General features: G+C 42.9%; 1 protein-coding gene across 2 annotated transcripts in view; it reads left to right on the forward strand.

Moving 5' to 3' along the window:
- The window catches only part of ATF7IP (activating transcription factor 7 interacting protein), a 113,404-nt gene extending 106,197 nt beyond the window's left edge, over positions 1 to 7,207 (forward strand). For both annotated transcript variants that reach the window (XM_072867590.1, XM_072867600.1), the window contains 2 exons: positions 3,108 to 3,220; positions 4,665 to 7,207. In XM_072867590.1, the coding sequence (XP_072723691.1) occupies positions 3,108 to 3,220; positions 4,665 to 5,081 (530 nt within the window). In that variant the 3' untranslated portion in view covers positions 5,082 to 7,207. The remainder of the gene's footprint in view (positions 1 to 3,107; positions 3,221 to 4,664) is intronic.
- Positions 7,208 to 13,840: the final 6,633 nt, after the last annotated feature.

A 13,840-nucleotide genomic window follows, 5' to 3' on the forward strand; every position in this document is an offset into this window, starting at 1 on the left:
ACTAGAGATGTCAGCAAGTTCATCTTGACTTTGCAAACATGTAATTGGTGTCTTCCCATAGCAGTAAACTCATTTTCCGAAATGAGTAGTAGATGTCAAAAATAAAGACCTTAAAGTTAAATGATAGTTTATATTTTGTTACGAAGTGGTGGATCTTAACTGTCTTTTTAGCTCCCCACAAGTTCTACACTATGGTTATGTTAACACTGTTACGCTAAACACAAATTTCCCTGTTCTAGTGCACTGAGTATGAGCCTACTTTTGTGACGTTCAGGTAGTGATTTTTTAGACACCATCTGTCTAACACTGTGTACTTGAGCCATGTAAGACTGTACCTATGTAGGTTTGTGCAGAAATAATTGATTCATTGTTCTGAAATGATAGTTTTTGGAAAGGAGAATATCCATGTATGTCTGTAGCAATTTAATTCTTAGTATCTCTTATGACTGGATTCAGCTGCATTGCCATAGGCTGTGAAAAATCAGCTGTGCTAGCTAAACAGTTGATCAGACAGTTCTTGAGCTATGTCTGTGAAATGTCAGGGTGTGAGGAAATTGCTGTTCTTTTCAGAGTACTTGTTCGTATTTCTTAAACTTCTTACACTCTTGTGCCTTGTGCGTTTGAGTTCAGGTTCTTCTGACCAGCAGTATCTTTTTGAGGGGCATGTCTGCATCTTGCGTTCCTGTTGGCAAAAGGCCATAAAAGGCAAGGTAACCTCAGCCCACACTTAGTTTTCTTCATCGTTATCCTTAGCTACAAGTTAGACGTGTGTGATCTACCTGTTATTCTGGAAGGAGTTTTGAGTACTTAACCGTGCATTCACTTATGTTAATTATTTTAAATAGTATTTTCTTCTTCTGTACCAAAATATAAAATACATGGTTTTGTCAGAATCTACCACTTCTTAGAGCAGCTATTATGATTAAATACACATCACTAGTATTAATATCTAGAGAATACCTTTTAGTGTTAGACATGCAAGATAATTAGTGTGTTGTTGAAGAACATATAATAGCTAATATGCTATTTTAAGGCCTTTTCTAGGAGAACTCAATGAGGTAGGGAATTCATACGTTTTTCAGGCAAGGTCATCCAACAACAGATCTCTGTGTAATGTGCTTCTGACCTGATGGTCCAGTGATACAATGAATGCTTATCCTTCAGTTGTCCGCTTACAAATTCTCGGAAATCAAGGCAGGTTTCCACCAAAATAATTAAGATTCAGCTTGACCAGACTCTGAATAACCTAATCTGAGAGCATTCTTTCAACAGAAGTTTGGGCCAGATCACCTCCAGAGGTTCCTTCAAACCTGGACTTTTCTGTGATTCCATTAGAGGCAGTTCTGTTACTCTGGCTTGAAAAGTGTGTCTGCGTATTATACGCAGACTATTGTCTGACAAGCCACATAAGACATAAGAAAATGACAGTTCATCCATAGCATTGTGCATTCCCTGTACCTCAGGACAAGGAAGCCAGATGGTTAGCCCGAGTAGATAAAAGACCAGTTTACTTAGAATACAGATTATTTCAAGGCTTCATATTTGCATACCGGCTAGAGAGTTTTCATGTATTGTTAACAAAAAAACAATCATGTTTCTTGATCCCTTTTAGCTGTCATGAGTTTTCATCTTTTAGTCCATTCTACATTTTTCACCATCTTTGTTATACAGCTTTCAGAAATGCTGCTACTGATATGTAGTGGTTTATATTATCATTGAAACAGTCTTTAGTGTCAGTAGCAGACGCTTCAGGAGTAAGATCTCTGCATGCTGTCTTTGAAAGATTAACTGTGAGAACTCAACCGAAGTGTTTTCCAAATTGTACTTTTGTACTTCTACCTGAACTAAGTAGTATGCCTACCTAGAAATAATGCTAAATTTGTACCTTATATCTTATTAAGGCATTTCTGTCTGTCTATCTACAGATTATTGTAATTTCCTGAGAGAGAATCACAGTCATGCTAAAACAGCGTATCTGATTGGATTCTCATAGATGAGAAATAGCCAGTTCAGGTTTATCCTACAGGAGTTTGCACAGCTTCATTAGCTTCTTAGATAGATGTGCCAATAGGAAAAAGATGTGAAGCAGCTACCTAGAGTTCAGCACTTTATAATAAAAGCATTAAGATTTAGCACTCTGAGCTCCCTGCCTCAGACTCACAGATTGCATAGACTGCTGATACTCATCACCTGTGATCATGGCTTGATGACTCTATAGAGAAGAAATTACCATACAGTAGTAGTGGTTTCCTGACATGTCACTCGTGAGCTTCTCTTCTGGAGTATTAGAACGCTTCAATCTCATACAAGTGTGGAACTAGGGGGTGGTGGAGATTGCCCCAGATCTTGTATTTCTAGACAGAAATAGAGGAACACCCTAGGCAACCCATAACAATGAGCAAAAGCTTTGAACTCACCAAACATATGTGCTCCAAGAGTAAACGAACAAAATGTTACTTCAGAGAGTGAGATGTGATATAAAATGAATGAAAACTTGGTAGTTTGCAAGAGTTCTGGATATTGTCTACAAGGCTATAAAATTACCTAGTTTATTCCTGCCAGTTAGGTCAGTTTGCTGGGGGAATGAATGAACAGGTAATGCCTGTGAGTAACATCCATTGTGGTGTCCGTTCTGTGAGGGAGGACAAGCTTCTTGGACAGTGACTTACCTTTTTTGTTTTTGGTACCATCCACAGCACAGCCTTCTGGCATTTGAATACTGAGTGGATATCATTTTGCTGCAGCAGCATTTATCTTTTCCTTTCTGAATCCCAAAGTGATGTCATTTTTCTTTTCATACTTAAGCTTCCTGTATCTCCCACACTTCCCCTCCCCACCCATTTCTTTCATGCTACAAACTACTGAAACATCATTCTGTCCCCTCTGCAGACATAAGCACTTGCTCTCTTTCACTTTTACAGCTTCAGGGAATGGGAGGTGATTTTGTTGTTGTGCCGTACTTCATCAGTCTGCTGGCAGTTTGAGGAGAGTGTGTCAGTTTGAAATTTGGTGTCATCTAGCTGTGAACCAAGGAGTTGGTCTTCCAGTGTTCTGTTTAGCCGATTTTAAGTAGTGAATACTCAAAGTATTCATTGTGCTTCTTACAGGTATGACAGTACGAATGCCTCAAACAACTGCGTATGTTGTGAACAATGGACTAACTCTTGGATCTGGAGCACCTCAGCTTACAGTGCATCATCGACCACCACAAGTGCATGCTGTGAGTAGTCCTTTTGAAATTACTTAATGCAATTTACAGGCTTGTCTCTGCATTAATGTCTTTCAGATTGCTTCTTAGTGTGAACTGCAGAATAGTGAAATGCCTTGTAGACACTTCGCAGCCAGTTCACGTGCATAGCACTACCCTGTCACCTACCGCAACTTCTGCCAAGAATGGTAAAAGCTATGCAATCTGTTAGCTTACCTCAGAGTTCTCCAGATCACCAGTAGCACATATTGAAAAATGGTGCATGAATTGTCTGCAGGTGACTTGTGGAGTCAAGGGTACAGAAGAACTACCACTAAAAAGTTTAGTCATGGTTTGGCTACAAATTGGATGACCAGTTTCTCAGTACAGCTGTTTCCAAAACTGAGGTAGGAGAACAAGGTACAGACAAAGATCCTCAAGGTTGCCAACTCCCAGATTTCAGAGGGTTTTTTAATCACTGTTGGGGGTGATTACTTCTGCATCACTTCAAACCCCTTTTCATAAGTATTTGAGAATTTACTCTGACTCATTTCATATGGTTTTGTTGTTGAGACGGAACCAAATACATTGCCTGCATACTCACTGTTGCGCAGTCACATCACTTGTGATGTCCTGAAATGGTAAATACATTGCCAACAAGGTGGCTCACCATTCTTTCTATCTAGATACCATTCAAATTCATGCATCCTCCAGTGATAAATAATGAGAAGGAATCAAGCCAATATCACACAGAACACTTAGGATGACAAAACCTACCCGAGTCCAACCTGAAAGGCCGCTGGCTTGAAGAATAACAAAATTTTGTACTCATTGTAATCACATTCCTAAATTCATCTTAACTAACATAAATGAGAGACTGTTTCTGTGATACTAAAAAAAGTCAATGGAAAGCCATATTTGTGCCCTTATTTAAAAATGTTCTGGAAACTGAGGCTGAGCTTTTGTGATCAATTTAAGGTGATAAAATCCATGTGGCATCATTACCCATTCTTCCTTTTGTGACTGAAAACCTGCCTGTTGAAAAGATGATGAGTTGTCAGCTTAATCCACTGCCTGGGGTGTTTTGGGTAATGTGGGAACAGCAGCTCAAATGTAGATTAGCTCAAAGTCACTGTGAACCTGCCTGCCCAGTCTTGGTAAAGGGCACAGTGTTCAGTCCATCACCTCTTGGGTGGGAAGCAAAGAGGATATAGGGAAATAACTGTGGCAATGATCATCTGTACAGCTAGGGATTTATATGTGAATAATAAGAAATTGTGGCATCCTTGGTCCCACCCCTTCTCAGCCTTTGCTGCTGCTCTCTTGCCTGTGTGCTCTCTGCAGACAGGACTTAGGGTTGTGATGGTTGGGTGACTGCAGGCTCATTTGTTTCCATTTGCCTGGGGAGTGATGAATTAAAGCCTTCTTCCACTGCTGTAGACTCTGACCTTTCCTTTACTGCTCTTACATTGCTTAGGAGCCACCACGCCCTGTACATCCTGCCCCACTCCCGGAGGCACCACAGCCACCACGTCTGCCCCCTGAAGCTGCCAACACTTCTCTGCCTCAAAAGCCACAGCTGAAGCTGGCACGGGTACAGAGCCAGAATGGTATTGTGCTGTCATGGAGTGTCATGGAGGTGGACCGGAGCTGTGCCACTGTGGACAGTTACCATCTCTATGCCTACCACGAGGACCCGAGTGCCACTATGCCCTCCCAGTGGAAGAAGATTGGGGAAGTGAAGGCCCTCCCGCTACCTATGGCATGCACTCTTACGCAGTTTGTGTCTGGCAGCAAATACTACTTTGCTGTCCGGGCTAAGGACATCTATGGACGTTTTGGACCCTTCTGTGACCCCCAGTCCACAGATGTGATCTCTTCCCAGAGCAGTTAAACTAGAGATCTTTGGAGCCTTTAAACCTGTCCTACTACCAAGAATTACCCCGGTTTTGGGGGGTTAATCCCATGCATGAAATTCACTTTTTAAATCCACTCTCTGCAGGATTATTTTAGACAGTTGTGTGATACACTACATGCATTCAGAACCAAAAGAAAAATAAAGTCTCACCTGCAGCAAGAGAGCCTGTTTTTTCTGGATAGCTCAAGTCATGGGCCATTTGAAAATTTCATTGTCCCTTCCATGACAGCTGTTCCACCTAGATACCTACCTACCCTTTATCCAAGGGCACCCTGGATGCCTGGGATTCTGCTTCAGAGTGGGAACAAAATAATAAATTACAGTTTGTTTGAAGCAAAACGTACACATCTGTAATATCTATCAAGGCACTAACATGAGGGCAAGAACAGATTTGCCTCTTGCCCCCCACCGCTCTGTGAGCAGGCTGTGATATGAAGGGTGATTCAAGGTCTCACTTTTGTACTGGAAGATTGAGTGGTCTGGTCTTATTTTACAAACTGTAATAAGCTCTCTGAGGGGAGGGAAGGGAACTTGAGTCTGGCCAGGGAACCAATATGTGTGTAAAGTTGGAGGTGGTGGAAAAAGAAAAATTAATCACCCCACTACCTCCTACCTCTCCTAAATAAGAATGCTCCTCTACTTTCACCATCCTCCCCCATTCACACTGGGAGCATTCCCAGGTCAGATCTGAAACTGGATTGTAGAGAGTGCATTCACACCTCTCTAGCTCAGATAATTTCTCTGCCCCTCCCCTCATACATCCAGCCCTATTTTTTAGATTTATTTTGTGCCTTAAAGAATAATTTCAGAAATAAATGTAGCCAGATACCTTGTGGTGTTCTTTTATTTGCTTGGAGTTATTTTTCCCTTTACCCTTCTAGCCTTTCATTACTGCTTCTCATTTTCCTGGCCTGCAGTAATTATTATTTCTGTAAAGACCAGGAAGTGTAACATCTGCTGATGCTCGATTCGTTTTTTATCTGCAGTATCATTCAACCCTTTCCTCACTGTAATTCTTGAGTAGTTGTTTTCGTCCTGTCATGAATATTAGAGCATACAGACAGTATTTTCCACCAGAGCCTTTCCCTGTTCTTTTGGGAAAGCTGTATGCTGCAGTTCAGCCAAAGAAGAAACCTCTGTGGTGTGGCACCGTGAAAGCTTCTAGCTGTTTGCACTCAGTTTGGATGTTCAGTTAGTACAAAAAGATAGGAAGTTGGCTTCCCAGTCCTTTTCTCTATCTCAGTCACTTGCCTGCCTCTGCAGAAAGCTAACGCACCCAAAGCAGTTTAGAAACAATTTTAGACACTGGCCTAAAACTTGTGAGCAATTGCAAATGTTAATAGATGCTTTCATGATGCTTCTGAGCTGAGAGAAGTTGGTGCATCTGCCCCACTGCCGTTGACCTGTTAAACTTGCTTTTTGCAGAACCAAATTGTAACGCACCTGGACAAGAAAGTATATGTAAAGTTTTTATTTTGGCACTTTTCAGAACAAGGACAGCAGTCTCATTCCTGCCCAGCAGAAACAAACAGTGGATTTAGAAGGGAAAGTCTTTTTTTTTTTTTTTTCTTTCCCCTCTCCCAGTCCACTTCGCCATGTAGCAAAGCTGTTAGAAGACAACGTTTTTCAGTTTCAGTGCTCTCTTTCTTAAAACCAACATTTTCAAATGTAAAGCAAGGTTGAAAAAGGGCAGGAAAAATTAAATCCCAGAACATGGCTGGTGAAATACGCTATGAGATTATGGGTTCTTTAGTTGTGTTCCCTTCAAGAACTTTTATTGGTGAAAGAAACTGCATTGTAGGCTTTTGTCTATACTATTTTACTGCACTCCTTCCTGTAGCTGGAATTGTCACTTCTGTCAGGTGAGTAACTAATATTTTCTGTATGGAAACTTGCATTTAAAGTACAGCAGTCTTATTGATTTGGGCGAGCAACAATTCTGTCTAAATCCAAGTATCATGAGAGAAGGTTCACACTGAATCTCATGTATGAACAATGTGTAACCTTTCCTTTGAGTAACAGTTGTCCCTGTATTACTGGTGCCAATAATCAACAATGCCTTGAATTTTTCTATGTTTAATTAAATGTTTTGTCTGCCTATTTCAAGGAGTAATTACTTAATAATGCATTTAGTCTACGGGAAGTTGGGTCTTTATAAGCCTATAAAGCCAGTTCTGTATTAGAGGTTAGAGCAGTTCATTCTAGTTGATGGCTGTCAAGTCCTCCTTGGGCAATTTTTTTTAATGCGTCTTTGAGGTGGTACCAAAGGGCCGTTGGCCATATCAGTACAATGAGGTTTTATAGTTTGAAAGTTAAAATAAATATTAGAATACAACCTAGAACTTATGCTGCTTATTTAATTGTGATTCCAGCCCAAACTACACATGAACTTTTCTATAGTTTGTGCTTGCGTTTAGGTCAAGATTGTTCTTAGCTTTGTCTGGCTTGGGATAGGTGGGGAGGTGAGAGTCCCGTGTTAGAATTTTTTTTATTTCCTTCAATGGAGGTATTAGGGATGGTCTGGTAATGTGTTTGGAGGTTTTGTGGGCTGTATCTTTAGAGAAAGAAGACTCATCTTTATTTACTAAAGAAAGATGTAGTTCTCAGCTGAACTGATTGTAAAACCTGGCTTCTGGCATAATAGATCAATTTCTGCTATGTATGGCAGAGTGCAGTTGATTTTTTGTGTGTGTGAATAGATTAAATAAGCTAGCTACCGTTTGTTGACTGAAGCCATCGCAGCTGTAGGGTGAAAGCTGACTTCTCTTTTATTTCATCCCAGCAGAGCTGCTAAAGGTCCAATTTTTGGATCTTAAGCAAGCAGTGGTGGCAAAGTATGTGATAAATCATGGCTTGACTTTCAAATGTCTAGCTTAGTTTGGAGACCTGTAAGGTAGCTGGTTCTTAAATCACTGACACACACACAGAGATCTATGCCGTATCTGCGAAATCACTTTCATGGTGGAGCAGCTCTCTGCAGTGAGTATTCACCCCTTATGCTAACGAACAGGAGTACTGCTTCATTCCTTAACTCATGGCACTTTTCCCTGTGTTGCGGGGTGGCTGGTTAATTTTATTACCCTTTTCCTCCCAGAAATGATAAAACTATTGAGAAACTAAATTTCTGCTAGCAACAAACATTCAGAAATAATTTATTTCATTTAATAGACTTTATTAGAAAGTATTACCAAAATATCTGGGAACATTCAGTACAGGTCTTTTAGCACTGTGCTTCTAGACTGGGCTCTTCATAAAAGCATTAGTTGCTGGAGGCTTCCAATAATCCACTTTTAAATATGCTAAAAATGTCTGTATGGCTTTTAAGCGGAAGGGTTGGTTTTAGTTTCTCCTCTGCACTTCATGCACGTTTTTCCATGTTATTTTCAGTACCCTGGTATAAAGTTGTTCCTGACTTAGTGTTTTTCTCTTGCCACTGGGTACATGACATTTCAGCAGTACCACCTTGGATCTAGTTCCCTGTGTCTTAGCAAACCCAGCACTGATTCTACAGCTGTGTTTTCCATCCTCATTTACTTTCTGGTTGGTTTTAGGTTTGGTTTGTTTTCTCGGTGTGATATGAGGCATCTGCATGTCCGGGTTGAAAGTAGTTTGGAGAGTGGAAAGTAATCTGGTTGGAGAGGAGCCCTGCTGTGGAGTGCTGATGGCAAAATGCCATTCCTTTCCACTGCGTTCCTCCTAGTCACAGCAGTACTGGCCTCCTTTGTTTTAGTGTATGTCTAAAAAAGCTTTATTAGATTCAAATAACTAAACGCTAGGAAGGGGGCAGACTGTAGATATAGGATCTGTACTGTATCTGCAGTGGCAGCTTCAGAAAACATGAGGGTGCAGAGGCAGGTTCCCCTCAGCCCGTATTTATTTCCATTCTCTGACCAGCTTCCCTGGGAGTAGCAGTTGGTCTTGGACTGTGGTCCTTCAGATTATTTGTGCTACTGTTGGCCATGTTCAGTCACTGAGCACAGGCACTAAGACACTCACCCATCCCAAGGGTTTTAGCACAAGGCTGGAAATACCTGTGGTGTCCTCCCTGTAAAAAGAAGGGGTCTTACCCTGCTTCCTTTGAAAACAACGGCAAAACCCCTCGTGCCTTCAGTGGGAGCACGATGGGGCCCAATAGTAGGATCCGAGCACCATTTTGTACTGTAGCAAAAATAGTCACTTCAGCCCTTCCTTTATGCTGTTTGTCTTAAAGTCCAATAAATTAGAATCTGTATTATATGTAGGGACAGGTCAAATCTGTTCCTGCTCCCCAAACAGCCATTCCCCAGTATTAGAGTATTGCATACACTGTACAAAATCAAGCTGTGATTCTGCCTTCTTATAAACTCTTTAGTATTTTCATTTAGTCAAAATATCTATCCAGATTTTTGAAATAGGAGCTTGATATAGTAGATATATATTTTTTTAATTTGTTGGTTTGGATAGGGGTGGGCATTGTATGAAAATACTGGAGGGAGAGGAGTTAAAATGATACTGAGCCAGCCCTGCCACCAAAATCTGTATTCCCTTCCAAACACCTTCTGAGGGGAGAAAGAAAAAAAATAAGGTAGCTAAGAGAAAGCAAATTAATGAATTTTCCTTTTCATCTCTTCTAAGTACCAGTTAAAATGCATCTTTATTTTTCATTGTCATTATGCAGGCTGAGCATTCTTTTTTTATATATATACACACACGTACATATATATATATTTGAAGTGCTGTCTTAATTTAATGGGGTGTAGCTGTAAATAAGACAACTGGGTAGTAGCTGTTTGGGGAGTCCTGTTCAGCTTTAGTAATTTATTGGCTATTGGGAGTCAAACGTGCAAAATTATTTGTTAGGAAACTCGGAATCTGATTTCTTGTTTTGTTTTTTGCAGCTGGACTTGTAAATAAAAAAAAAAATGTAGGACTGATTTAATGTCCAATTTAAACTGGGCAGTTGCAAGCTCTCCCCATTTTTGTATGTACTGTAGATTAGTGTGTGTGTCTGTGTTAACCGTAGTGGGGTTTTGTCTGACAAGCCTGAAATTTATACTTTGAAATAAACTACTGGGTTTTTAATATTTTGAGTCATCTGTGCTTAGTTCCAGACATCTCAGGAGACAGCTCTTTCAAGAAGAGCCCAGTGTGTGCTCTTTCTCTTCAGAAGTGCTGCCACCTGGAGCAGGGGGCTCTGCAGGCATTCCAGGTTGGCAGGCTTGTTGCCACCTTGCTCGAGTAACCTTGAGCAGCAGTGGTTTGGCTCTAGGTCATTCCCAGAAAGTCAACTGCACAATGCTGCCCTCCCAGCCTTCTCACAGAAGCAAAAAACAAAAGCAATGCTATAACTTCTGGAAAGTCACCTTCCAGGCGCTTCTGCAGAGCAAAGAGGGGCTGTGTATCCTGGACAGAGAGAATCCAGTAACTTGCACCCCAAAGTTGCCCCAGAGGGGGACTGGAATGGAAACCAGATTGCTGGTGCTACTCTCCTCTCCCTCCAAGGGGCCAGGTTTGACCTCTGAAAAAATGGTCATTCCTTTAGCAAGAGGCTTTGGACAAAGTACAGGAGCTGCCTTTGGTTCTTCACAGGACCCTTAAGCATTAGAGCCTTGAGCCTGCAGCAGTGGTCTCAGCATGCCTGACTCAAGCCAGGGGGCTAGCTGTTGTGCACAGAACTAATTTCATCAGTCAAGGGTAATGAAATTAGGGGTAATAAAAAGGGTGTTTTAGTGCAGGGATCAAGAAAGTCTGCCCCCACCCTGTTGCTTTTCAAGGGTAGAAGCCAGGTATAGCACCATGAAATATGTTGTGGAACTTCATGGAGATCCAGTAAACTGCCTTACTAGAAGGCAGTATGGTAAAAGCTGCCTCTTGGACCCAACCCTGCTGCCAAATTGTAGATAACTCAAATTGAGTACTTAAAACTTGGAGTTATTGACTGAGTTGGTGCTGGAGCCCATACTTCAAGGGCATATAATTAATTTGTGCTGGCAATAATTCGTTTTCTGGCACTTAATAAAACTTGGCTTCAAGTCACTGACCAAAAGATGATGGCCTCTTGTGAAGTGATGCCTTGAAAGTCCAGAGAGACTATTTAGAATAAGAGTACATACTGCACATAGTTTAGACCATTGGTTTTATCATAAAATATAGCGTAACCACTCTGCTGAAGCACTGTTGTAATTGCAGTTTGTGCTGGTGTAAAGGGAAGTAAGTGAACACCCAGAGTACTTTGTTTTGCTGCAGGGTAGCTTTGCCATACACTCTGGAAAGAAGTGCTGCAACCTCAGAGCGGAATGTACATACAGCAAAGTGCACCCCTCTAGGCCACTGGTGCTTCTACAGTGTAACGTAAGGAAATGAAAAAAAAAAAAAAACCCACCAACAAAACACCAACACCACAACAACCAGGAATCGGCTGAGAAGTAATCTGTGATCTGACTCAGCAGTGCAGCACCAGGACACTGACAAAGAAATTAATTTGGTTTCTCCCTGGGGAGCCACTGGTCAGACCTTGCATGGGTGTCTCCTGCTACAAGGGCAGAGCGTGCTGCTGACACATCCCACCTTTGTTGCGAGCTGAGGCCATGCAGGGTGTGACCAGTAGTGCCTATGCGCTGAACTGGGAGGGCTGGGCAGGGGTGAGTTTGTTATGGGATTGCAGAAAAGGGGGATGGTAAAGGAAGGAAAAGCTTGCCTTGGATGTGGTCATTCTGGTGGTCTTGCTAGGAGTGTCCATTTCCTCTGTAGAGCATTCTCTACTGACTGAACAGCAGGTTTCTTTTTATTATTGCAAGGGACGGGTTTATCACAGCCACCTCTCAATCCCCCCCCAAAAGTAAGTCTCTCTAGCCAAGCCTAAAAACCTTAAGTTTAAAAGGCAGAAGCCACAGGACTTGGAAAAACCTGCAAGCAGGGTGTGAAAAAGGGGGGCAGCTTCTGCCACAAACCCTCTGCTTAGAGCACACCTTCCCATTTTTTCCCCAGCAAGAGCTACAGAGGGGAGTACAATGATGAAAGAGACCTTTTAACTTCGTGCAGCTGCCTGAGAATTAAGCTGTCAGTTTTCTCTCGCCCCTGGCAGTAGCTCCATGCAGCCCCACGCACAGCCTGTTCCTCCAGTCCCTGACGTTGCTGTGCTGGGGAGAGGAGCTGGACCCGGCTGCTGTGGTTGCAGTTGGCAGCTCAACCTGGGCTGGCTTGCTGACAAAGGAAGCATGCAGGACAGCCCAGCAAGAGGAATGCAGTGACCTTTAACAGCACAACCATCAACGGCAAAAAAAAAAAAAAGTTACAGTCACATGGATTAGAGCCCTAAGGCTCATAAAGTCCCATTGATGTAAACATTTACTCACAGAAAAGGGCTCTTAAAGTAGAGCTCTGCTTTCCCACAACTCTGGGTTTGAGCACAAAGCAGCTCCTCCTCAGGGTAGGAGGCTGGAGGTGGGAGAAAGGCGGAGCTCCCATTTCTGTGCATATTTACAAATGGGCCGGTCACTTCTGCTGCATGCCTCCACTCCCTGCAGGGGGAAGCATCCAGGGGTGCCCTGATCAAGACCACTGTCCAACACAGTTGTCAGTTGGCAATTTCCTGGTCCCTGGGGCCCAACTTTTAAACAATACTCCTCCATTAGTATTTTTATAAAAGATTGGGTGAAAAGGCAGTAAATAGAACCTGCAGTGTTGCTGTGTTGCCTAGGAGGGACAGTCAAGTAGCAAACAGCCACCCTCCAGCCCCTCTGTGCTTCTGCTTCCAGTCTCAAAACAAGCAGCTGATTCTTGGTTCTCTGCTTGCTGTCAGCTTAGATCCCTGTACTGCTCTCCATGACCCAGCTCCATTCCTTCTTTTAAGTGTGCTCCTTAATGCCTGTTACAGCCTGTTCAATTCAATGTATGGTAGTGGCTCTGTAGCAGCCAGTCTCCAGGAGTTTAAAACATGTCTCAAGGCAGTGATCAGCTGCAAACACCTACACAAAAAAGTGCTTAGTTCATACTTGGTGCTTATCCAAAAAGCATCAAGATTGCTGCCCTGTAAGGCTGGAGCTGCAATCAGAGCATCCCAGCGAGAGCTCACAGAGCTGACAAACCAGGCAGAGGGTGAGACACCCTTGATGACAGGCCAGCAGGAACAACAGACAGGCCTCACCTCAAGCAAACAACACAAGGTAAGTGACACATGGCAGGCAGAGCTTCCCTGCAGTTAGAGCTGCCAGGGCCCAACACAAACACAGGGCATCTGGCTGAGCACTGCTGGTCATGCTCGGGGGGACAGCACAAATCCTGTGCCCCACTGCCCTTCATTCAGCACAGCTGGAAGAGGGCAGGGAGGGGTAGCTGGGGTTGCAGAACATGACAGGGAGGTGGTCTATGCGCACAGAGCTTGGGGCAAGGCCAAGCCACACAGGGGCAAGGGCTGACACAGGCTGATGTCCCTGGGGTCCTAGCTGCAGGTGAGCAAGACACCTTCACTGATAGAGAACCTTAGGGGTAAGAGTAAATGGAGGGGGTGCTGTATTTAAAAACTCTATGGTTAGGAGTGCCTCCTCCCCACCACCTCTGGCAGAAGGCACCTGTGCAGCACTGCCATCTCTTTTGGCTCATAAGAGGCACCAAGTGAAATCACATTCACCCCCCTCTAGCACAGGCACAGCTGCAACTGGCACATCCACCAATGCATATACTTATGGTGTGGCTGTGTGTGTCTGGCTACCATGGCTGAGTAATTTTGCTGCTTCACCCAATGAAGAACTGTATTG

Source organism: Ciconia boyciana, chromosome 1 (assembly GCF_034638445.1).
Source record: "Ciconia boyciana chromosome 1, ASM3463844v1, whole genome shotgun sequence".
Taxonomy (NCBI): domain Eukaryota; kingdom Metazoa; phylum Chordata; class Aves; order Ciconiiformes; family Ciconiidae; genus Ciconia; species Ciconia boyciana.